Source organism: Mirounga angustirostris, unplaced genomic scaffold (assembly GCF_029215605.1).
Source record: "Mirounga angustirostris isolate CCGP_5_RB_7025 unplaced genomic scaffold, mMirAng1.0.hap1 SCAF_11, whole genome shotgun sequence".
NCBI classification, from domain to species: Eukaryota; Metazoa; Chordata; class Mammalia; order Carnivora; family Phocidae; genus Mirounga; species Mirounga angustirostris.
Window position 1 is genome coordinate 85914918 of NW_026991719.1, and position 26009 is coordinate 85940926.

At 36.8% G+C, this 26009-nt stretch overlaps 1 protein-coding gene across 8 annotated transcripts; it reads left to right on the top strand.

Annotated features, from left to right (window-relative positions):
* Window positions 1-25845, top strand: PWWP3B (PWWP domain containing 3B). 8 transcript variants are annotated; one of them, XM_064574446.1, is made up of 7 exons: window positions 1-140; window positions 2652-2840; window positions 6642-6770; window positions 7505-7603; window positions 8980-9165; window positions 19462-19596; window positions 22072-25845. In XM_064574446.1, exon 7 carries the CDS (start codon window positions 22292-22294, stop codon window positions 24392-24394), a length of 2103 nt encoding a protein of 700 aa, XP_064430516.1. In that variant the 5' UTR covers window positions 1-140; window positions 2652-2840; window positions 6642-6770; window positions 7505-7603; window positions 8980-9165; window positions 19462-19596; window positions 22072-22291; the 3' UTR covers window positions 24395-25845. The 8 variants fall into 8 exon arrangements, with proteins under 8 accessions (XP_064430516.1, XP_064430513.1, XP_064430514.1 ...); XM_064574443.1 differs by lacking the exon at window positions 7505-7603 and having other exon boundaries at window positions 6594-6770; XM_064574444.1 differs by lacking the exon at window positions 7505-7603 and having other exon boundaries at window positions 6636-6770.
* The last annotated feature ends 164 nt before the right edge of the window (window positions 25846-26009 follow it).

Sequence of the window (26009 nt, forward strand, 5' to 3'; positions counted from 1 at the left end):
AGCTGTGGATCGGCAGTCCTGAGGGAGGAGCCGCATTACATACAGACTTGGAGGCTTCCGCCGAAGAGAAGAAGCTTGGAGGTAATGGCTGTCGTAACAGCTAGTTATTTTCGGTGATTTCTGGAAACTTTCAAGTAAAGGTGAGAAAAGAAGGGACTGTTGCTTTGGAGTAAAGGGAAAGGAGTGTCGTTTCGTGGGGGTCGTTGTTTCTATAAGGGAATTAATGTCTGGATTTTGTATTCCTTCAGATATTTTAAAAGTCCACATTTTGAAAGTGGGGGAGGTGGTGATCAGATTACACCTGCGGAAAAAATATTTCATGAAGTGGCCAAAGCTAACTTCTGAATAGGGCATTTTAGGTTTCAGACAAAAAGCAGTGGTAACAAGGGATAAATGATGAAACAAAAGTTGAGAAATTAGTCTTTCTTATTTTGAAAAAAAAAAAAAAAGATTGTGATAATCCCAAATGAAGTTAGTTGGGGGTGTTGGCTTTCATATTAGTTTGGTTTTATTGTGTTTCTAACAAATCTTACTGTTGTGAAGGAGTTTATATGGTAATAATCTGAAGTAATGTATAACTGTGCGGATTTAAATACTTCTGAAAATTAGGAGTTTGGTTATTTGTCAGGGGGATACTCAATGCCTTAGAAGAATTGCTTTTTTATGGATGTTCAGAGGGCTATCTTTGTCTACATCTCTACCTATCAGAAGAATATGTATTCCTATTTTTACTATAATCAGAAAAATATCTGAAAAATCATAAGCTAAGGAATAATGGACATGTGTTAATATAATAAAACACAACAAACAGTATGTCTAGTAGTAAAAGATATCTAGGGGAAAAAAGAGAGGAAATTTTCCACTTCTTTCTTCCCCATTTCACTTAGCATGTAGTACCTTGTCAGCATAAAGAAGAGAATTTTAAAACATGGGGGAGAAAACTACCTTCTCCAAAATGTGTAAATATATATAAACATGGAAAAATCTTCAAATATATGCGTGAATAAATGTAATCTCAGATAGTACATTCTAGTATATCTATGATGAGGTTAACAATCAAAGGGATTAGACTCAAATGTAAACAATTCGGTGGTTGGAGTAATGATGGCTTGTATTTTCTTCTTTAGATTCTATGTATTTTTAGGGTTTTTTGGAAACATAATGGAGCTGAGAGGGAGTAATCCATTTTGTTACAAATATTTAAATAGACACCACACACACTCCATTGTCTTTACCTGGAGGTGGATCTGAGAAGGCTGTTTATCTGGTCGCTTGGGCTTTTCTTGCAATTCAGATATTTAGACTATTGTACAGACTTTGGTTCAAGCAGAAGGTATGTATTTGTATATTGATGTATTCTTGAGAAATAATTCAAAAAATGTTTTAAACATATTATAGAATAGCCACATAGGATAGTGCATCCATAATGCTGAATACTATGCAGCTGTAAAAAGAATAAGTTAATGCAATGAACTAAATAATAAGAAAAGGTGTCCATGGTATATTCCAAAAATAAGCAAATTTGCAGAATGACCTGTATTATATTAATACAATATATGCCAGAAAAATCTGGAAATATGCATGCTACTTTATTAATTGGGGATATAGATGTAGTTGGAGAGACAGAACACTTCAGTGTTCTGTATATCATATTTCTCCATTTAAAAAAATCTTACTTTGAAAAGAGTAAGCTTGAACCATTTTCATTATGAGAAAATGAGATCAAATTTTAGAAATATAGACAACTCTTGTAAAAGTAATTCACAAAAAGATGATGCAAGAAAATATTTATTGATGTGGAGAGGTGATAAAGCGTATTCTTGTTTAAAAACCATGCACATTTATAAAATCTGTAGGAAAAATCTAGAAATATGGAGAGCAAACCCTTATATTTTGACCATTATTGTGGAGACTTGCTTTCTTTGAAAAATTAAAAGATGAAGTAAGATATACAATATGCATGAGAGATATTATAATAAAGACATTAAAATGAGGAATTATTATTCCATTTTTGTCCAACACAATTCTTAAATTGAAAATAAAAAAGCATAGAAGCCCAAGAAGGCTACTGTCTGGATAACTGTAGTTCCCACCCTTCCCCACTAAGGACCAGGGTATCTGCAGTTCTGTTTCTAGCCACAAGATGGCGCTTGCCAGGTGTCCTAAATTTTCTCCAGGCAACCATTTTTATGAAGTGGACAAACAAAGGAATGAAACATATTTTTCATTAGCAGATTACGAGACAGTATGTGGAGTGTGATTGCAGTTCTGTTGAATTTTTTCACATGTATAACAGAAAAAGCACCCACACTAGGACTGATACGAAATTCAAACAGAACACATTTTTTGAAAGGTAACTACAGAGGTTTAGATATAGAAGACGCAAGGCAACTGTTATTTCCCTTCTTTCCTGTACCCAGATCATACTTTTCATGAGAGAGCTCATTTCAGTATGAAGCAAGTAACAACTATATCACAGAGAACATTTCAAATAAAAACCAAAAGGGTGATAAATGTGGCATCTACATCACAGATGAAATTTCACCTCCTTCTTGTGTTTCAGAATGATGCGCCTGCTGAAGTTTTGGTAGAGAAGTTTCTTTATACCTTTTCCATTGAATTGGTTCGATTCACGGTCTCCTTTGGGTTAGTCTCCTAGGTTAATATCAAAGATATACATGACCTGGGGAATCTGCATGTGATACCAGTTGAGCCCCAGAAAGGCAGTGCAACCTCGGAAGTGCTGAGCAGGAAGAAGGCTCTGCAGGACAGGCAGCTGGAGTGAGAATCAAGACAACGAGATCACAGGACCAGACCTTCCATAATCCACGTGATACTGGGTAAAGTTCTTCCCATTTCATGAAATGTTTCACGTTGAAAATGCAAGGAGAACCTTAAAAGCCGCATTCATACTAAAATTATGTTAGGTTGAGAATTAGCAGTACAATTTATTTTGTTCCCCATCCTGTAATTAAGAGTCATAGTTTCTCATTTGGGAGGAAAAAAATCTCATGTGTTAAACCACTGTGAAGAAAATTGTGCAAGAGTCTATTCGGGTATCTACCTGAGCTTTCAGCCAATGGCCTGACTCTCCATTGCTTGACACCTAGGTTGTTATCACCACATACTAGATAACAGAGTTACAAAGATACTTTAAAACCTGCTTAAGGTCTTCTGACCCTCCTTACATAGACATCTGTATACTCTCTTGAATAGTATATTATAGTGGTTTAACACATTTAATTCTTCCCCAGCAGCCATCAGGAATCTCTCACTCCTGAAGTCATACTCTTAATGAGGTTGGTGCTGAACCCTACTGTCTGGGTCCATGAGATCTTTGGTTGCTTTGGACAGATGGGGCAGCACTAGCAGTAAAGAAAACACAAAGCCACACATTCCCTCATGATAACCTAGTGGGGTCCAAAAGGCCCAAATTGTCCAGGAACACAAATAATGTCCCTGACACTGCCAAAGCCTCTCCGGCACACATTCCCTTCTTACGGTACAATAGAAATGATAAAGACAGGATATTGGCTTTGTTATCATAATCTTTCTTCTCTGTTTTTGTTCCTCTCCCCCCGAAACATGTTCCGTGTCTCTAACCTCAGCTGATACTCACTATTCATTCTTCTGATTTTTATCTTATCTTCATTCTCATTGTCCACATTCTTTCTTCTTAGCAAAGTAAACTTTGTATCTGATCCCTTTTCTTTTCTGCCATGTTTTAATCTAATTCAGTTGTCACCCATTGAACATATTTTATTCAGGCTCTTTTGTGAAGTTTCAGAAGGATAAGAGTCTACAAGCAGGTGAGAACCACTCACTAGCCCTAATAAGAAGAGTTCAGGGTTCTTTAAAAACACTGCTTTTCTAGAAACCCAGGCAGCTACAACCAGATGAGTGACATAAGGATTTCCCTAGCATATTGTGTATCTGTTGATTGATTTCTTGTCTATCTGACTGCACTGATTGAGCATGTGCAAATTCAGTTTCTCTGTGGTTAAATTAGGACTTCTTTTGCCCCCTTTCCTGTACTTCCTGTCTCATCTGTCTCTTACTACACACTTAGACAGGTAATAAACTCGTTTTTATGTACCATTAAATACGATTTAATATTTAGACAACCTAGGTTACATGTGACTCATGCGTCTCTCTTAACTATGCTATCTACTGTGGGGAGATGACAACTTAGCATAGTTGTCAAGGATTTGATATGTTTCCCTCCACTGAATTAATAAAGATCTCAAACCCACACCTGTCTGCCTGCCTGCCTGCCTATTCGACCCCTTCAAAAACGTGACTCTGTCATAATGCCTCCCTGACAAATTCTTAAAAGCTAGACATTGGAGTCTGCCGATAGAAATCCATATCTCCTCCCCAAAGACCCCTTGATGTCCTTTATTCAGATTGGCTAACAGAATAATTTTGACCCAGTCTGACCCTGCATTATGTGTCTCTGGAAGAATGGAAGAATGATGGCTTCTTCTTCCTTTAGAGTCCCCAGTGCAGACAGCTAGCTTTCTTTCTCTTGTTTGCTAATTACAGGAAGAGCTGTGTCATACTGAAGTTCTGTTTCTCCAACCTGAATAGTCAGAGGGGGCAGGAGGCAGCAGTTGTGTTTACTTGTTCACTGTGATAAAGGATGGGGTTGTGAGGGTCTCACCAGGATGACTTACGTTTTACTTTGTTGCTGTTGTTTTTAAACTTGGCATAACATTATCTTAAGAGAACTAACCCTCTGAATGATCCATTGGCACCGTGTACGTTTTAGCACTTCCTGGGAAACCTCAAAGTTAAAAATCTAAGTTTAAATCTTACTTTCTGGCACGTTTTGTGAACACAAAAGCTCAGTAAGAGAGGGTAGAGAAACAATTTTCTCATATTGAATTAGAAGTTGCAAACAACGAAAGCACAAGAACAAAGAGTTGTCAAATGTAAATGAGGATGGAATGAACTGGGGCATTTCTCTACCTAACAAACGACTGATTTTTCAGCCACTGCCCAGGGATAGCTATATCTTCAGGAGAAGGTACTGCCAGGCCCTGCGACACAAAAGAGATATGTCATAACTACTCCATGGCCAAGTGAATGCTATCATGCAGATAGGATCAGTGTGAAAACATAGTGCAGAAAAATATTTTTTAATTTGTGTGGAAGTGTGAATGTACATCAAAGATGGAGAGTTCATAGATAAGTACGGTAGTTACTGAAGGCGGTTGTAGTTCACCAGTGTGTTCACCAGAAGGGACATGAAATTAAGCAATGCTCACTCTGGGGTTACATTCACCAATTTCCTCACAATCTGAAGGTAAATGACACCATCCTTGGTTCAACCAAAGAGTCAGTATTCCAAGCCCAGGAGGCAGTGAATACTGGTGGAGAAAGAACACATTCTTTTGTTTGGGAGTCAGATAGACTTTGGCTTTAATTCTCTTTTGCCCTCTTCCCAGCTTCATGACCTTGCACATGAGCCAAAGTGCCCATTTCCTCATTTTCTGGTCAACTGTCCATTGTATCATTTCTTCATTTCTTTGTAAGTGAAACTAGGTAGAAAAATCTCATTGCTGTTCACGTTTGCATCCCTGATTATTAGGGAAGGTGAGTATCCTTCATGTATCGTTCACTTTTAATTTTTATTTTGAATGTTTGGGTTTTGAAAAGCCCCACCGAATAGCACTTTCCTTTCTCCACTGAACAAATTGATATAAAACAAATAGAGTTGCAGATGGCAGCCAAAATGTCAGCTTAAGATAAATTGCAGTCAAGATAAGTGGCAGGGCATTGATTATTGTGAGAATCAAGTGGGCCTTATAACACCACATTTAAACAAATCTACCGAACAGCCTCTAGGCTGGCAACTGCACAAAAAGGAGAGAGATACCTGTAGTTGAATTACTTGAGCTTGCTCACAGGAAGTAAATAGGAGCAGGGAAAAACTATTCCCTCAGAATATTGTGAATTACCTATTTATAGCCCTTGCTCAATTTTTTCCACTTTGCTGTTTATTTCTTATTAATTTGGAAGCTCTGCTTTAGATTAGAGATTTTTTTAATTGAAAACGGTTTTATGAAGTGTGTTCTTCTGTTTTCAACTTTGGTTTGTTGTGTTTTTACCATATTTTTGTATTTCAGTATATTCAGATACAGATCTCTTTTCTTTAAGGATTTTGATTGATGTTTTATGTTTAAGGAATGACTGTACTTGAAAAAACTAGAAAACATTCTGAAGGATAAATGAGACAACCTGAGTAAAGAGACACACCATGTCCCAGGGCCAGAGGAATAAAACTGTAGAGATATAATTCTTCACAAATTAATGTATTCATTCACTGCGATCAGAAACAAGGACCTAACAGGTCTTTTTAATGGACAATGACCAGCTGTGTCTTAAAATCTTGTAGAAGTAAGGTGCCAGAAAAGGCAAGAAAAATATGCAAGAGCTATTTTTAACTGGGTCTTTGTTTTATGATAAGTGGATTTGCTAGGTCTTTTCAGGAAATCACCTTACCCCTGTGGTTTGAATGGAAATTAAAGAGACACATGTTGTCACTTCACTTTCAAGTCTTTTAAAAATGAACGTTTTTCCCCTTTAAGTGAATTTCAGTTAACTTGGCGATTCTCCTCCCTCTAACTGAGGGACAGGCCCCCTACTTTCCCCATCACAGGGAGGGGGCGGAGCATTCTCTGAGAAGCTTGGAAGTGAGCTGTGCCTGGCCAGTCTTGGGGGAGGGGCTGCATTTCACGAGGCTGCAGCTGACAAGAAGCTTCAAGGTAATGGCTGTCTGAAAGCTAGTTATTTTCTGGGAATTTCTTCGGGTTTTGGTGTTACAGTGGAAAAAAACAAAACAAAACAAAACGTTGTTGCCTGGGAGAGGTGGGAATGGAATACGGTTTGGGGAGAATTGTTGTTATTGTTACAGAATCAATCCCATGAAAATTCAGTTTCTCTCGATATTTTATGAAGTCCACAATGTGGGAATGGGCGATCAGATTACAGCTTCTAAATTAAGACTTCAGTGAGGCATGCTGTTCATGTTAATTTTTACATGGCATTCCATGTTTCTATTTTTGTTACAGATTGTATTATATTTTGTGTGAACATTTATTATTGTACACAAAAAGTAACTGATAGAAAAATGTAAGCATAAAAAGTGATTGACATGTACAAACACAAGTATAAATGTAGACGAATGAATGTGGAAGAGATTCAGATATGCTGTTGAGTGATAACATTTGTGAAAAATATATGCATTTTCCTTAAAGAGAACTAGACTCCCATGCTAGCAGTCAGCATCTCTGAAGTGTTCAGATTACTGGGATTTCAAAATACATTTTTATTTGGTTTCAGCATTTTTAGAATTGTTTTATTCCGTGATTATTTTTATAATGAGAAGAGCACAACGAAGCTGCAACAGTGTACCTGTTTGGTTTCAGACACATAAACATTCACAGACACGACAGACATGCAAACATACCCCCCCACCCCCCTTGTCTTTTGTCGATAGTGGAAATTTTCCTGGACCTGATCAAGCGCGTAGCCTGGTTGCTGTGTTGGCTACCGCCCTGCATGTGTCCTCCTTGCAACTCATTCTTTCAGACCACAGGTATGGCTGTGGTCAGCAAGAACTATTTTTCTGTATCTTTTAAGTTTATTAGTGAGACAGGGGATTTGGTTTATTTCTATTAGCAGTTTTAAAAATATCATGTGGCATGGTGCATCCATACAATTGAATGTTCTATAGCTGACAGATGGGAAGTATGAACATGTAGTGATTTGAAAAAATGTCTGAGAAGTAGTATTAGGTGAAAAATGGAAATTGCAGAATGGCAAGCACTATATTATATCATTTAAAGATAAAAGACTGCCTTAATACTATACGTCTAACAAAATCACAAAAAAAATAGAAGGCTGCCTGCTAATGGGATTGTGTGGTTGGAGACATAAGACAGTCTTTACTATCTCTATGTAAAAATAATCATTAATATATATTTAGTCATTTTTTTAATGGTAGCAGAAAAAAGTTTGGAATAAAATGTTACAAATTAGGGGGAAATTACATTTAAAGTGATTCATAGTCAATGAAAATACTTACTGATATGGGAAAACTTTCAAACCATGCGCTTGAGCATGGTGAAAAGCTGGTCTGAAATTATATGCATCCATGTGTATTTGTAAATAAGGATTGTGGAAAAATATTCAGGAAACAATATTAATTATTTTTCTAGAATTATACTTTCTTTTTATAAATCATGTCTTTTCAATTTTCAGTAGGTACGCAATTTTTTATCAGACCATTGGAAGTAAAGACATTAGCATTCCATGTTTTGCATAATGCATAACAAAACTCTAAATTTGAGCATGGTATATTCTAGAAGCCTGAGAAAACTGCTGGCTTGGCAGCATGTAGTTCCCACCCTTCCATAAGAAGTATCTGGTAGTAATAAAGTGCAGTTCTGGCACTGGTCACAAGATGGCGCTTGCCAGATTTTCCAAATTTTCTCCAGGCAACTATTTTTATGAAGTGTGCAAACAAAGCCATGAAACGTATTTTGTATTACCAGACTATGAGACGACATATAGAGTGTGATTATAGTTTCACTGAAGAAAACTACGTGTCTCGAAAAAAAGCCCCACCTGAGGACTGATGTGAGAACTCAAACAGAAAGCATTTTTTTAAAAGTAACTACGTAGCATTCGGCCTATGGAAAAAACACAAGGCAATTGTTATTTCCCTACTCTTCTGTCCTCACCTCACCTTTTGCTAATAGAGATGATATCGGCATGAACCAAATAACAAGTGTATCACAGAGAACATTTCAAATAAGAACAAAAAAGGAATATAAGCATGGCATCTCTATCACAGATGAGATTTTGTCTTATTCCTGTATTTCAGTGACATGCCTGCTAAAGTTTTGGTAGGGAAGTTTCTTTACACCTTTTCCATTGAATTGGTTTGATTCCCTGTTTCCTTTGGGACAGCCTAGGTTAATATCAAAGATACACGCGACCTGGGGAATCTGCATGTGATACCAGTTGAGCCCCAGAAAGGCAGTGCGACCTCGGAAGTGCTGAGCAGGGAGAAGGCTCTGCAGGACAAGCAGCTGGAGTGAGAATCAAGACAACGAGATCACAGGACCAGGTCCTCCACAATCCATGTGACATTGGGTAAGGCTCTTCCCATTTCACATTAAAACATGGTTAAGTTGAGAATGTACAGTACAATTTTATTTTTTCTGGCTCGGTAGCCATAACATTTAAAATTTTAAATCTAGTGTTAGGAAAGAATTGTCTTAAACTTCTAGGAAGGAATTATACAAATGGAAATCTACTTATGGAAGACTTGCAGGTCTCTGCCAACTGCCTGACTCTCAAGAAATCCTTGAAAACTACCCTAATTGGTAGGTAGCTATGGCAGCCATTCCAAATATCTAACTCTTAAGCTCATCTTCTTAATGAGGTCATTGTGCTGTTGTCTGAGTCCAGGAGGCACAAATGCCAGTATCTGTGTCTGACTGCCTTGTGTAGATAGGACAGCACTGGCAGCCTTAAAAAGTTAAGATTACCCTAAGGGCGCCTGGGTGGCTCAGTTGGTTAAGCGTCCGACTCTTGATTTCAGCTCAGGTCATGATCTCAGGATTGTGATCTCAGGGTCGCGACCTCAGGGTCGTGAGATTGAGCCCTGCATCAGGCACTCTGCTCAGCGGGGCGTCTGCTTCTCTCCCTCTCCCTCTGCCCCTCCCCCCAGTCGTGTGCTCTCTCTCTAAATATAAACTAAATAAATAAATCTTTTTTGTAAAGTTAAGATTACCCTAGAATAAACCTCAAGAGGCCCCAAAGTATCAAAATATCCAATAATAGAAATGGTGTCCCTGACACATTCCCCAACACCCCCCCCATCTCCTACCATATGCACCCTCATTCATTTCTTACATGTAATAGCTATAATAAGGATTACATAGTGGGGCATTATAGAACTACTTCTCTTTTTCTGAATTTTCAAATATTTTTCCCCAACCGCAGTGTTTCTTTGGTGCCAGGTATATATTCATCTTTTTGTATGTCTTCTCTGTTTTCATTGCCCACCTTCCTTCTCCTTTGACAGAAGAAATCCCTTTGCTTATTCTCTTTTCTCTTTGCCTTCTCTTTAAGTGACTATTTTCTTACTCCCTCACTTAAGTGAATATTTCTTATCTCCCATTCAAATCACTTACTCAAGCTTCCCCCCAAGTTTTCAGGAGGATATGTATAAACACTGAATGAGAAAACTCTTTTGTAGCCCTAAGGCAATAGAGGCCTCTAAAATCGCAGTTTTTGTGGTTACCTGGGCAGTCAGACACAGCCCAATGACCTAAGGATTTTTCTAAATGATTCAGAGTTCACTGATTGATTTCTACTCTATATCCAGATGTACCAATCAATCACACACACATTCAGATCTTCAGTGATTCATTTTGAACTTCTTTTATTTTGCCTTGCTCATGTTCTTATCTACTCCTTGCTGCACACTTTGACTGTTACTGAAGTTTTGTTGTTTTTTTTTTTAAAGATTTTATTTATTTATTTGAGAGAGAGAGAATGAGAGAGAGCGAGTACATGAGAGGGGGGAGGGTCAGAGGGAGAAGCAGACTCCCTGCCGAGCAGGGAGCCTGATGCGGGACTCGATCCAGGGACTCCAGGATCATGACCTGAGCCGAAGGCAGTCGATTAACCAACTGAGCCACCCAGGCGCCCGACTGTTACTGAAGTTTTTACAAATTATTTTAACTGGTCCTTCTCTTTTCTTGTTAATCCCAAGAACACTATAGCTTAGTCTTTCTACTTCAGTACTTAGATTGTAGTCAAGCTTTGTTTGCTATGTGCTCTAATGATGCAATTGTGAGGTCCTCATCAACTTTATTTTATTTCTTTTAATATATTTCCCATTCCATCATCCTGAATCTTAATTTCCTAGCAGCTTCAGCCATTGGCACTATGTAGGTCTTAGCATTACCTGGAGAATACAAAATCTCCAGACATGGCAGGTTTATCTTCATGTGACCTCTAGGTCACTGTTTGGTATTTTTTTCTTTTTTCCCCTCTCTGTCACGTTCACATACATTTGGCCAGAGATTATGGAGTCCCTTTGGCTCTGGCAATAATTCACTCTCTGGCTAGCGTTTTCTTTTACCTAGTAAGCTTTCTTCTGATGTTCTTCCTCTTCCGGTGGGCTGACATTCAGCCAGAGAACATTAATAATAAGATTTTAACTTTGTTTATAGCCGTTTTCAGTTGTTTGTTTGTACCTATGCTTTAGGGGGTCATTCAATATTTTGTATATCCATTAAGTATCTATAATTCCTTGCTTTACCAGTGCTCATGTCCTCCTCATGGTTTTTACGAGTGTTCTAACTGAACCATTTCCACTCTTTTATATGAAACTTCTACACTAAAGATATTGATATTTGTTTGTTCTATAACCACACTGTCTCTCATATGTTATTTGGCTTTTGCTTTCTCACTGGGGACATAATTCTTAACTGGATCTCTGTCTCCAGATTATGACACTGTGGCTTCTACTCCTTCCTTTCTTTCCATCCTCATAGTTGAGTGCTATGTGAGAACTTCAGTGTAGTTAAAGGCTCTACCAATAAGGATAAGTTTCACAAACCATAAGGTGCTGATGTCATCTGGATTCTTGACATTTGTCCTGAATTAACTAACTTCTAATGAAAGGGTGAGTATATAAATTTATAGAAAGAGATACATAACTGCATTAAAAGTCATGTGTCTTAGGTGACCCCCCAACATTTTAAAGTAAGTTCAGAAATAAAGTTAGCAAAAATTAAAGATATTTAAAAAAACTGAATTTCTAACATATTCTTTGTATGCTCCAGAAGATATTTTTACACATACCTTGTGTAACCCACAACCTTTTTTGGTATTCATGACCCAAAGTACAAATCAAACTCCTATATATATTCCCATTACTCTCTCAGTAAAATATGAACTTCTTATGTAGCTTATATTCTGATTTTGGATGCCTTTTTAAGGCTCAGGTTTATTGAGGTGTAATTTACATAGAGTTAAATTCACTCTTTCAGGCATATAGTTTGATGAGTTTTGACAAAGGTCTGTAGTCATGTAATGACAAATAGAGTCAGGCTATAGAATATTATTGTAATTCCAAAATGTTCTCTCTTGCCCCATTGTAGTCAGTACTCACTTTACCCTGATTCCTGGTGACCACTGATCTAATTTCTGTCCCTATAGGTTTTTATCTTCCAAAATATCTTCTACATGGAGTCATATAATATATAGTTTTTTACATCTGGCTTCTTTCACTTAGCATGATGTTTCTGGCATTTACCCATATTGAAGTATGTATCAGTAGTTTATTTGTTATTCTGTTATTCTACAATTTGTGTATCTACTCATGAGTAGATTTATAATTTTTGGTAATTATGATTAAAGTTGTTATAAACATTCCAGAACAGATCTTTGTCTGTGCATAAGTTTTTATTTCTCTTGGGTAAATACCTAGGAGTGGGATTCCTGGATTACATGGTAAGCATATGTCCAACTATATTAGAAACTGCCATAGTGTTTTCTAAAGTAGCTGTGAGATCTTGTATTTTCAACAGCAATATATGCATTCTAGTAGCTCTGCATCATTGCCAGCAGTTGATACTGTCATGTGTTTTCTCTTTTTGATATTAGCCATTCTTATAAAGGTGTTAGTGATGTCTTACTGTGGTTTTGCTTGCATATCCCTAATGATTAATAGTGTTGGGCATCTTTCGATGTGTTCATTTGATATTCATATATCTTCTTTGATGATGGTCTATTTAAATTGGTTGCCCATTTTTTACTAGGTTGTTAATCTTATTATTGGATTATAAGATTTCTTTGTATATTCTGAATAAAAGCTGTTTATTAGATATGTGTTTTGTAAATATATCCTGTGGATTTTCATTTTATTTTTTAAGAGAAGTTTTCAAGTGCAATTTATCAAATTTTTTATGGTGCATACTTTTTGTGTCTTAATAAATCTTTGTTTAAATGAAGGTCTCAAAGGTTTCCTACTTTGCTTTCTTCTAGAAGTTTTATAGTTTTCACTTTTACATGTAGGTCAGTAATTCATTTTGAATTAATTTTTGTATATGGTCTTAGGTAAGGGGTCAAGATGAATATTTTTACATACAATGTCCAATTTTTCCAGCACTATTTGTTGAAAAAAAACATCATTTCTCCATTTAATTACCATTGTTAAAAACCTATTGACCGTATTTGCAGGTCTATTTGTGTTCTATTTATCTGTGTGTCTATTTTATAGTGTAATACACTATAATAATAATTGATAGCTAATAATATGCTTGATTGCTGTAGTCCTTTTTTTAGAGGAGAAGGAAGAGCAGAGGGAGAGGGAAAGAGAATCTTAAGCAGGCTCCACACCCAGTGCAGAGCCCAACGCAGGGCTCAATCTCATGACCCTGAGATCACAACCTGAGCTGAAATCAAGAGTCAGACACTTAACCAACTGAACCACCCAGGCCCCCCTTGATAGCTGTTGTCTTAAAATCAGATAACATGAATCTTCCACTTTGGTATTTCCTTCCCAAAAGTAGTCTGCCTATTCTAGTTCCATTATTTTTCCGTATACACTGTAGAGATATCTTTTCAATTTCTACAAAAAGTCTGCTGGGATTTTAGTTGAGATTACAATGATTCTATAGATATGTTTGGAGAGAAGTTACATCCTAAAAATAGTTAATCTTTCAGTCAATGAACATGATATATTTCTTCATTTATTTAGGTCTTCTTTAATATTTTTCATCAATTTTTTGAAGTCTTCAGCATACAAATATGTATATATTTGTTAGATTTGTCCTAACTTAGTATTTCCTGTTTTTTGATGATATTATTATAAGTGGTATTTTTTAAAACATCCAAACTTTACTATATAGAAATAAATTATTTTATATTGATCTTACATCTGATGATATTGATAAACTTCCTTATTAGGTCTAATAGCTTTTTTTTTTGGTAAATTCATTGGGATTGTCTACATGGATCATCATGTCTGCAAATAAAGACAGTTTTATGTCTTCCTTTCCAATATGTATGCCTTTAATTTACTTTTCAGGCATTACTGTATTGGCTAGTATCTCCAATATAACGTAGAATAGTAGGGGTAAGAGCAGACATCCTTTCCTTGTTCCTGATTTTAGGGGAAGAACATTCCATGTGTCACCATTAAGTATGATGTTAACTTCAGGCTTTTTAATAGATACCCTTGATCAGATTGAGAAAGATCCATTTAATTCCCAGCTTTCTGAGCTTTTTTATCATGAGTGTTTATAGAATTATGTCAGATGCTTTTTCTGCATCAATTGAGATGATCTTTTTTCCCCCCCTTCAGTCTGGATATGGTGAATTACATTGATTTGCAAATGTATAACTATCTTTACATTCCCAGGATAAACTCCATTTGGTCATGATATATTATCCTTTTTCCGTATCATTGGACTTTTTCTAGATCATTTTCTGTATCATTTCTATATCTAACATCATTGGATCCATGTATTTATTTATGAGAGACATTGATCTGCAGTTTACTTGTTATGTTTTTTTTTTTTTTTCTCCTAGTTTTGGTATCGGGTTAATGCTGGTATTAAAATATGTTGGAGATTGTATCCTTCTTTTTTCACTATTATCATCTGGCTTGCATAGGGTACATTATTTTGCTTAGAGTGGAGCCTGGTGTGCCAGAAGATTTTTTTCAATGATTTTTCTCCACCCTATATTCAGCAGTCTCTTCACATCTGTGCCACTAGAAGGGGGTTCTCTCTGCACACTCTTGCCTATTTTGCAGCAGTAGGCTCCTGTTATTATTAGGTGCTAGCCTCTTGGTGAGGCAGGGTGTGCTCTTTGATGTCCTGTCCAGACTCAACCTTATGGAGGCCTTGTGCAACTGGACCTTGAGACTTGTCCTTTCTCAGCATTCTCTCCTCTCAGCATGGTAGCTAACCTCGGATTTGTACCTGGAGTTGGTCTTTGGTGAGAGATATGACCACTGCTTTTATTCATGTAGGACCGTGGGCCTAAGGGTTTCGTACCCCACCTCAAGGGCAGAGGTTTTTTACTCCTACTCCACACCCCACCCCACCCACTTCCAGCAGCAAAGGATCTCTGCTTTTGTCCTGGGGATGGGAAGATTTCCTGTCTCCCCCTCCCTGGGCACATGGGTTTTACTTTTACCCCTCCCCCAGAAGCAGTGGATTTTTACCTGTACCTAACAGGGAAAGGTTTGTTGCTTCTCTTCTAGTGACTTAAGGCTTTTGCTTCTCACAATAGAAGGGTTTGGATAAGTGTGTGGGGCTGTCTGTCTGCCAGCAATAGCTTATTGCCCCCTGCATACCTCAACCACTGACATGGGCTGTTTTTGATCTCCTGCTTTGTCCCTAGTCATGTATGTGTGCTTCTGGTTAAGGACTGTGAAAAAGAACTTGGCAGTGAGTGAGTGTATAAGTGTCTGGGATGCCAGATATTCCAAACTACACTAGCCCAGTAAGAATTTAAGAATTCATTAAAATTTCAGCTGATTTCTTTTTACCTGCTTGCATGACAGCCACCTCTGTCCCATGTTTTGCCAAAAGTGAAAGAGTGCATGTGTCCCTCTAGTCACCCTTTGTAAGTCAGTTTACCAGAGTTCTCTGATGGGCTCAAGGAATGTTACAGTTTTGTAGATTATCTAGATTTTTATCATTGTTTACTTATGGGTGATATTCTCTTGTGGTTTTTCATATCCTAATTGGAAATAGACCTGGTACTTTCTAATAATGTTATGTATGGGTTATTTTTGTTTTCTTTGTTATTAAATATGCTTTAGGAAGAAGCAGATGGTTTCTAAAGCATATTTATAAAAAGTAGATTTTTATATAATGGTTATGAAATGTTTCTACTTAAATTTTATTTTTTAAATTATCCATTAAAACCATATTTTATAGTATCATATATAATACATCACTTCTTTGTATATACTTCTTTGGATTTTACACAGGTATAGATTCATATAATCACTACCACAGTCAGAATACAGAAGAGTTCCATCACCCCACATCTTTCTGTGCTATCCTTGTATATAGTCACACCCTCACCCTACCTATAATTCCTGCCAGCCAATGATCATGTCACCATCACTATACTTTCCTCTTTTTGAAAATTTCATATAAATGGAATCATACAGTATTGTGGCAGACAACCTAGGCGGCCCACCTCCTTCTGTAATCTCCCGCTCTTGAGAAGTGTGGGTAGAACCTGTGACTTGTTTCTAATCAATAGAATTCAGCAAACGTGATGTCTCTCATTCCCATAATTATATTAGGTTATATAAGACAACTTTATGTTAAATTAGATGCAGAACCAGGTACAGAATTTTAAGTTCCAGTGACTTCCAATACATAACTATTTCAAATTCATTAATTAACTCACCTATTCATCCAGCCACATTTACAGAGCCTTTTCCATTTGCAATGAGGTAGGTACAGTGTATCTTAGTGATTAAGAGCATGGACTCTGGAGTCAGAGTACCTGGATTAAAGTTCTGTGCACCACATGCTCTCTAGATATCCTGGTAAACATTCATTAATCTCTAAAGCCTTATCTATGCAATGGGAATACTCGTAATACCCACCTAACGAGAGTCTGTGAGGGTCAAGGGAGATGGTGTATACAGAGCCCCTGGCAGAGCACGTGGCACATGGTTAGAAACAGTTTTGGCTTCTATAATCTTTGTCATTATTATGAATAATACTGCTGCTGTTATGCAGAATGAGTTGGTTATGGAACTCTTCTCCATGAAATAACTATCTGATTATTAAATGAGATAATATGTCAAGTGCTGGGAACAGGTTTAGATACTATTAGATCTATAATTATTTTCTATCTTCATTATAATAATAGTAGTAACAGCCTTTATTATTATTGATTATCATTCTTCTCCCCTTCTCTCTACAGAACAGTGAAATATAAAATATTGTCCAAGGAATTAGTTTTTTCCTTTGCATTTTGTTTGGAAAATAGCAAGGTAGCGTAGCATTTCCTGGTTTATGTGCAATATAGAAAATAGACAAAGAAATTATGGTTTTGATGTAATGACCTTACTTTATTTGCATTTGTTTTTTTTCCAAACATGTGAGATGAGACGACAGAATAAGAAATATTTCATTATAAAATATATATAATTGAATATATGTCTTTATTTAAATAAAGACATATTTACATTGGCCTGATAATCCTCTTTAAATTATATAGTAATATTTTGAAAGCTTTGAAAAGATTAATTCTGTAATACTAATGATATCACTTTTGTTAATGATTGCAAGATCAACTATTTTGTTCTATACTAGAAGGAGAGACTGGAAAACACAGTGACTTAGATAAGATAAAGTTTATTGTGTCACTAAGTTAAAGTGTTTGGAAAGAGCTGGCTCCACTCAGGGGTTCAGGATCTAGCACCCCTAGTGAGTTGCATCCTTTTTCTAAGTCACTTGGTCCAGAATGACTATCTGAATTCTATCATGGTCAAATTCTAAGGGGGAAGCAAGAGAAAGAGGCAAAGTGAAAAAAGCCCTAGTTGGCTCTTTACCCCATTTGGAGGTACCTTCTCTGGAATCTTTACAAATATTTCTGCTTACATTCTTTGGCAAGAAATTCCCTATGACAGTGGCTTATATGGTAAAGGAGTCTGGGAAAAGTAGTATTTTAAGAGTTTATATTGCACCTTGAATGCAACTGGGGTTCTGCTAATGAGGACGAATGCAAGCAGTAGACTTAGGGTGAGCAACTAGAAGTTTCTGTCCCAGTCATTATAACTATGATACATGGTTGTAAAAAACAAACAAACAAAAAAAAAAAACAAAAAAAGTATTAAACGAATAAAGGAAATCTATAAAAGATTGAAAGGGAAAACTTTCTGTGGCAGAGAGAATGCTACGGGGTTCACCAAACGGTTTCATTTTCCTCCTGGGACACAGGGAGACTGCTTTCCCTGGCCTCTATGGCAGTTTTATCTACTTGACTGTGACCAGCAGTCATGTTTGCCAGCCCTGCCCCTAAAACTTGCCACAGGATTCTCCAGCCTCCCTCTCCATAAGATTGCTAGCCACGTGCAAAAAACGCAGTGGAGGACTTCAAGGCTAAAGAAGATGGTACAGTCATAGATGGAAGAAGTTTGAATCTCTTAATGACTGATAGGAATAGCGATCCCTTCCCGTTCTAGCCACTTGATGACCTACATTGTACTTTGACATCAGGAAAATAAACTTCTGTGGCTAAGCCACAGAGATTTAGGGGTTGTTTATAGTATAGAACATTACATACTCTAATTATTAGAGCCCTCAGTAATAATACCAGTCTAGAGATGATCTTCACTAATTTATTGGTACTTACTGTTCCAGTATTAAAGCTTATATAAAGGTGGATTTTTATAATATATATGTTTTATGCTACATGATACAGAGGCCAAATAAAACACTTCATCCTTAAGTATCTTCGTTCCCAAAATTATCACTAATGATATAAAAAATTGGCTTTCTAAGTTAAGTCAGAAATTCAAATTTAAATTCAGACAGGAGAATTTTAATGAACAAAATCTACAAAATACATTTCAGACATACAAATAAAGACATGTAAATTTTTCTTAAAAATTAATTATCACCACATTGAATTGCCTGAATTGAAAAATACCAACAAAATATAAGAAGGAGGAATTTCCAATTATTGATGAGGGTATGTGAAATGGGTACTTTCTGGCCAAACCAGGGATTTTTCTGCCTTTAGTCAAAAATATCCATGTTTGTGAAGAATTCTCTGAAACTTTCCTAAAGCATTTAGAAGAACTGAATAAAAGGAAAGACTTACTATGTCCTAGAAACAGAAAAAAAAAATTATAAAGAAGCCATTCTCTCTAAAATAATGTGCAGGTTTAGTGCATTCCCAATCAAGATCTTAATGAGCTATCTTTTTTTTAATTCATGAGAGACAGAGCGAGAGAGAAAGGCAGAGGGAGAAACAGGCTCCCAAGGAGCAGGGAGCCCGATGCGGGACTCGATCCCAGGACCCTGAGATCATGACCTGAGCCGAAGGCAGATGCTTAACCATCTGAGCCACCCAGGCGCCCTCTTAATGAGCTATCTTAATGGAGGTTTATCAGCTGGGTTGTAAAATCTACCTGCAAAGGTAAGGTGCCAGAGAAGGCAAGGAAAAAAATATGTTAGGAATATTTTAAACTAGATTTTTGTTTTTTAATAAAGTGGTTTGCTAACCTCTTTTTATAAAAAAAATCACACTCCCTCAGACTTGAATGGAAATTAAACAGACACTTGTTGCCATTTCACTTTAAACTTTCTTGGGAAAATAAACCATCTCTACCCTTTCATACTTCAGCAGTTTAATTTGGCAATTCTCCCTTCTCCAATTCAGGGAGGCGCCTTCTGTCATCCCCATCACAGGGAGGGGGCGGAGCATTCTCTGAGAAGCTTGGAAGTGAGCTGTGCCTGGCCAGTCCTGAGGGAGGAGCTGCATTTCACCAGTCTGCAGCTGACAAGAAGCTTCAAGGTAATGGCTGTCTGAAAGCTAGTTATTTTCTAGGGGCTTCTCAGGGCCCTAGAGTAAAGATGAGGAAAATAGGGAGGGTGGTCTTAGAGTGGTGGGAAGGGTGTGTGCTTTTGAGAGAATTGCTGATGTTTTGAAGGAATTGATCCTTTGGAAATTTTGTATCTCCCAATGCTTTAAAAGTACACAATAAGAGAAGGGGTGATCAGATTACAGCCTCTATATTAAGGCTTCTGTGCAGCATGGCTGTTCATGCTAATTTATTGACTTGGCATCCCATGTTTATATTGTTAGACATTCTGTTACTCTTTGACTTTTTAAGCATTCATTTATTTACACACAAAAAATGATAGATAAAAATATTTGACAGCTTGGGGGAAAATACTGTAAATCAATTGCCATATAGAAAGATTATGTATGTGTCATCTGCACATGCGTATGGAAAGGGGAACATGTATGTAGTTGAGTGAAGCCATTTGCACACCCCATGCGTGTATATATATGTGTGATTAGAAGATAATTTGGGAGAAAATAAACTGCTATATTAGCATTTCTGGGTGGTCAGGTTACTATTTTAGTGTTATTTTTCAGTCTGTTTCAGCCTCTTTAGAGTAGATTTCCCCATGATTATTTTTATAATCATGAAAGAAAAATAAAACTGAAACAACATGCCCATTTTGTTTCAAACACATAAGAACTCATAGACACATGCAGACATGCAAACATACCTTGTTTTTTGCCGATAGTGGAAATTTTCCTAGACCTGATCAAATCCATGTCACCTGGTTGCTGTGTTGGCTACAGTCCTGCATGTGTTCTCCTTGCAACACATTCTTCCAGACCACAGGTATGGCTGTGGTCAGCAGGGCTGTGGTCTGACAGTGAGATAGAGTGGTTTGTTTCTATAAACACTTCTTAAAATGATTATCCAGCTTGGTGTAATCATACAATTGAATACTGGAGAATAGAAACATGAACTTCTACATCTAGTGATTTGAAATGTCTGAGAAATAAGATGAAGTGAGCAAAGCAAATTATAGCATAGCATTTATCATATGATCTCTCTTAAAATTAAACATGTATGTTAGTGACACATATGTATGCTACTACTGGACTTGCAACAAGTCTGGGAAGAACATGTCTGCCACAGTATTAATGGGATTATTTGTGTGGTTGGAGAGACAGGCTCTCTTTTTAAAATACTGTTACTATATATTTATTCATTTACTTGGTTTACATCACCAGGGAAAATATTGACATAAAATGTTGCAAATGTGGGAAAAACCTCATTTAAAGTAATTCATAAAAAGTCATGTGGAAAATACTTTTTTGTGTGGAATGATGTTCAAACTCTTCTTTTGAGATCTGACGTTGGTTTGAAGTGATATGCATTCATTTATCCATGTAAAAAATTCTGGAAAGATAGAAAATATTCCTAGTGAGTATTTGTATAGAGCTGTACTTTATTTTGCATATATCTTTTTGTATCTTTTCAATTTTTAATAAGCTTCTGGATGTTTTTATAACCAGAACTATTGTAGTTGAAGACATTATAATCCTGTTATAATCCCGCACAACAAAACCCTTGAGCCTAGAACAAAAAATTACAGAAGTTTGGGACAGCTCCTAGCTGGCTAAATGTAGTTGCCACCCTTCTTTCTCCCTTGAGAAGGATCTGATCCTGATTGAGGCCTTCCGTACTTCTTGGGGAGGCTGCAGTTCTGGTCTTGGTCACAAGATGGCACTTGCCAGGTTTCCTGAATTTCTCCAGACACCCATTTTTATGAAGTCGGCAAACAAAGCAATGAAACATATTTTGTATTTGTGAATTATGAGACAGCGTATCGAATGTAATTAAAGTTCTGTTGAAAAATTATATATTTAAAGAAGGAAAAGTCCACATGATGATCGATGTGAGGATTCAAACAAAGGTCTACAGTCTGGCTCAGAGTAGACACAGGGTAATTGTTATTTCCTTTTCCTCTTGTCCCCACCTCACAGTTTTCCTGAGAGGAATTCTTTCAACATGAACCAAATAGCATAACAGTATCACAGACAAAGAATTTAAAATAATAAGAACAAGAAGGAAAAAAAACATGATATCTAAATTGCAGATGAGATTTTATCTTAGTGTAGAGTTCCACTGCCCTAGGTAAAACATTAGGGGCACCAAAGTCCCACGGTATCTAATAACAGAGTCCCTGACACACCACTGCAGCCTCTTCCACCTCTGTCAGTATGTACATAAATTTACTCCTTAATACTCATGTGCAATAATAAGGGCATGTTCTTGAATTTGAGATATTATAAAACCATTTCTCCACTTCTCATGCCCCACCTTACATTATGTTGCATTTTTCTCCTCACCAAACATTGTTCTTTCTTTTATCTCTTCTCTGTTTGCAACTGCTCACTTCGACCTTGGCAAAACAATTTTATTTGCTGATACTTTTCTTCTTTTCCTTTTCCCTCTTCTAGTATCCTCCATATTGTCCCCTTCAAACAACGTGTTCACACATCCTTGGGAAATTCAGCTGGAGAAGAACAGGCCACACAAGCTGTATACCTTTTGTAGTTCTAAGACAAAAGAGGCTTTGTCAGAGTATTGCTTTTGGTAGAAACTGCCTTAGCAGTGTCAAGAATAGCCAGACACCTCAAGTTCTGATAGTAATCTCTTGACACACAAACCTAAATCGTAATGGATGCTGAGTATGTCCTGTGCAATTGGAAAGACCAGTTATGGCCAGCAAAAGTTTTGTCTAGATCTGAGATGTCATCAAACAGTAAGAGAAAAAAGACATTTTCCCTAGAAGTTCAAATACTCTCACTGGATGAAAAAATTAAAGTGGAAAGCACAGAAACAAAGATTCTAAGTAAATCTCAAATTGAAGCCATTGCCTCCTCACTAGCAGCACAGTCAGAAGTCAGTGCTCCACCTAGAGAGGAAACAGCCTATGAAAGGTCACTAAAAGTGGCACTGGATCTTCTGAATGAAAGAACAAATTTGAGTCAAGCAAGCAGTTCAGATGAAGAAGCAACCACTACTCTGTCTCAAAATGATCCACAAAAGCTTTCTGATTCACCCCCTCGTAAAAAGTATCGGAAGCATGAAGGAGATGACGGAGATGAAGGAGACTTATCAAAGTGTCTTGAGGAAAGTGAAAATGCAACGTCCCCGTTAGGACCTAATTTAGAGAATAATGATTCCCTGTGTGATGATAAATCACAGGTGCATGCAACCACTGATACTCTTGCAAGTGAAATGGAAACAAAGTCATCAGAAAACTCCAGCTGGTATGAAACTTTTCCTTCGCTTTCAGAAGATGACGATGAAAAGGAAAGCAAGAAAAAGATTGATATCTCAGGAGTTATGCCTCTGTATTCCACAATCAAAGAAGAGGATGTATACGTTAAAGATGAAAAGTTCACTCCAACTTGGCCATCAGACACCTTCACTGTGCCCAAAGCTGTGAAAGAGGAGGCACAGGATATTTGCCCAGAGACCCTGGGTGTTTCCTCTGAATGCTCTACCTTCTCAGAGAATATTGAAGATCCTGGAGAGGGCCCCTCAAATCCGTGCTCAAGTACCAGCCAGAATCAACCTGCGGAATCAGAAGCAGGTGCTGCGGCATCGCCCAGGCGTTGTTCCTGGGAATGTCAGGTTTCACTTAGTGCCTCTAACCGTGTCCTGGATTATTCACTCCTTCTTATGAATAATGAAAGAAATCTTCAGAGACTGGATTTTGAAGAGCTTGGGGAAGAACTTCAAGCTTCTGATAAGTCAGCACAGCTAAATCCTATTGATACTTCCATATTAGATGACAACGACGAAGATGAAGAACTTCCACGCTTTGTTTTTAATTATGAGCCTCGTTCATTTGAAACAGGAATGATAGTCTGGTTTAAATATCAAAAATATCCATTTTGGCCAGCAGTGGTGAAAAGCATCAGGCGAAAAGAGAGAAAAGCAAGTGTGCTTTTTGTTGAGGCAAGCATGAATCCTGAAAAGAGAGGCATTAGGGTGCCTTTTAGAAGATTAAAGAAATTTGATTGTAAAGAGAAACAAGCACTAGTGGAGAAAGCCAGGGAGGAATACAGTGAAAGTATTGACTGGTGCATCTCGCTGATTTGTGACTACAGAGTTAGACTAGGTTGTGGTTCTTTTGCGGGCTCTTTCCTTGAGTATTATGCTGCTGATATTAGTTATCCACTTAGAAAAGTAATCAAACAGGACACCTTTAGGAACTTATTCCCAAAGCTGCATAATGAGAATTCTGCAGAACAGATGGTTGTGACTTCCCAGACCAAGAAAATGTCCTTCCAGAAAATTCTTCCTGACCGAATGAAGGCTGCTCGGGACCGAGCCAACAAGAACCTAGTGGACTTTATTGTGAATGCAAAGGGAACAGAGAATCATCTTCTAGCCATTTTAAAAGGCACGAAAGGGTCCAGGTGGCTGAAGTCATTTTTGAATGCAAATAGGTTCACTCCCTGTATTGAAACATACTTTGAGGATGAAGATCAGTTGGATGAGGTGGTGAAATATTTACAAGAAATCTACAAACAAATAGATAAAAAAATGCTGACTCTGATAAGAGATGATAAAATTAAATTTATCCTGGAAGTTCTTCTGCCAGAAGCAATCATTTGTTCAATTTCTGCTGTTGACGGATTAGATTACAAGGCAGCTGAAGCAAAGTATCTAAAGGGACCATCCCTAGGATATAGGGAAAGAGAATTATTTGATGCAAAAATCTTATTTGAAAAGAGACGGAAACCATTAACAAATGAAGCTCATTAAATCTCTTGAGAGTCCAAACCATAACCGGAAACTTTCATAGGTATTACTTTTAAAAAGTTGTTGAACAATTCTAACATATATTTTCCAGAAATGGGAGAGTTTGGGTACTGTGTTCACTTTTTTTTTTTTGCCATCTCTAGGATTTGCGAGTATTACTACATCTTTGTTTCCTTTTCTTAATGCTCCTTCAAAGTCAGTTTTATTAACATATCAGCAGTTCTACTTTGCCATAAATTTTTAGAGTGCATAATTCCTAAATTATTTTTAAGAGAAAGTACTGTTTTGTTTTTTGACATTTTTTTTTGTGTCTCTGCTGTATAGTTAAATACAGTGTGCACAGTCATTTTAATATTAAAATTGCACTGGTGTTAGATATTAAGGGAGATAATTAGAAAAAAAGTCTAAAGAACATCACATATATTTTTTGCTTAATTTTTATAAAATATTAGGCTTTCTCTTAAGATAGTTGAATTATTTTTCCTGCCATGCCTATTTATTTTTGGAAAAAAAATAACTCTGAGACATGGAACCAAAGATAGAGAGATGCTTTGCTATATATTGTAATTAACTGCAATTGTTTTTGCTAGAAAACAGTCTGGAATTCAAAAATAAATAGATTACCTGCATGCAGTCTGTATGTGTGTGAATAACATCTCAGCATGCAGAAAATAATTTTGACAGCCTTGAACAGGATTGTTCATTTTACGTTTCCCTGAAATTCCGTTTATGAGAGTGTCTGTTATTCAATAGCTGAATGGTTTCTTAAAAAGGCTTTTGGCTGTCTTCATTACTAACAGTGACTTATCTTAATATAGCCTTCTGACCACATGTGGAAGGCAGCTAGAGTCATTGTATTCACAGTCTGGCTACTCCAGATGGATGAGTCCAGGCTGATTGCTTAAGAGCCCATCTAGTTTGATATAAACTATAGAAAATGCAAGCACTTTGTTCTGAGTCTTGTATCTCTGAATACATAGTCATTTGTTTCAAACCAAGCAATATTTATCATCTGGCTTATTCATAAAATAGTTCAAGTTGGTTCCAATAATATAAATGCCAACTGGTAAGTTATTCCAGGCTACTAGAAGAGTAGATGGACCAGAATTTGTGAATTTGGAAATGGGTCACAGAAAAAGCCTCCATTTGGCCAAAATTGACAATTATCTGAATATGTTTTAAAATAAACAAAAGTTAATGTTTGAAGCCAATGAAGTGTTTATTCTAACTTGAAACAAGACTTCAGTGAGAATAACTTTTAGGAGAGCTACTTTATTTTAAAACTTTGACATAAAAATAAATGCTAAAGGCTTAACATGAACCTGTCTGGATTTTTACTGATTGAGACAAGTTTCACACTTGGGGTTTTGTTATGTGGATACATGGCCACATGTTTATGTAAAATTTGCAAATGTTTGATGTTTTGATTTGCAATAAAGCTATTATATCTTTCACCTTGGATGGTCACTTTGTCATACTTCAGATTGTGCAGCTACATAAGTGGTGTTTCTGTGGAAAAAATATATATATACACACACACATATATATATTTATAATCTGTTTGAAATTTTTGCCTGCTGTAGTTGTCATAAGTTTAACACTTGTTATATGTTATCAT

Bases quoted from the DNA above. Each gene is read 5' to 3' on its own strand.
- PWWP3B (XM_064574443.1), top strand. From the start codon at position 22,292: ATGGATGCTGAGTATGTCCTGTGCAATTGGAAAGACCAGTTATGGCCA.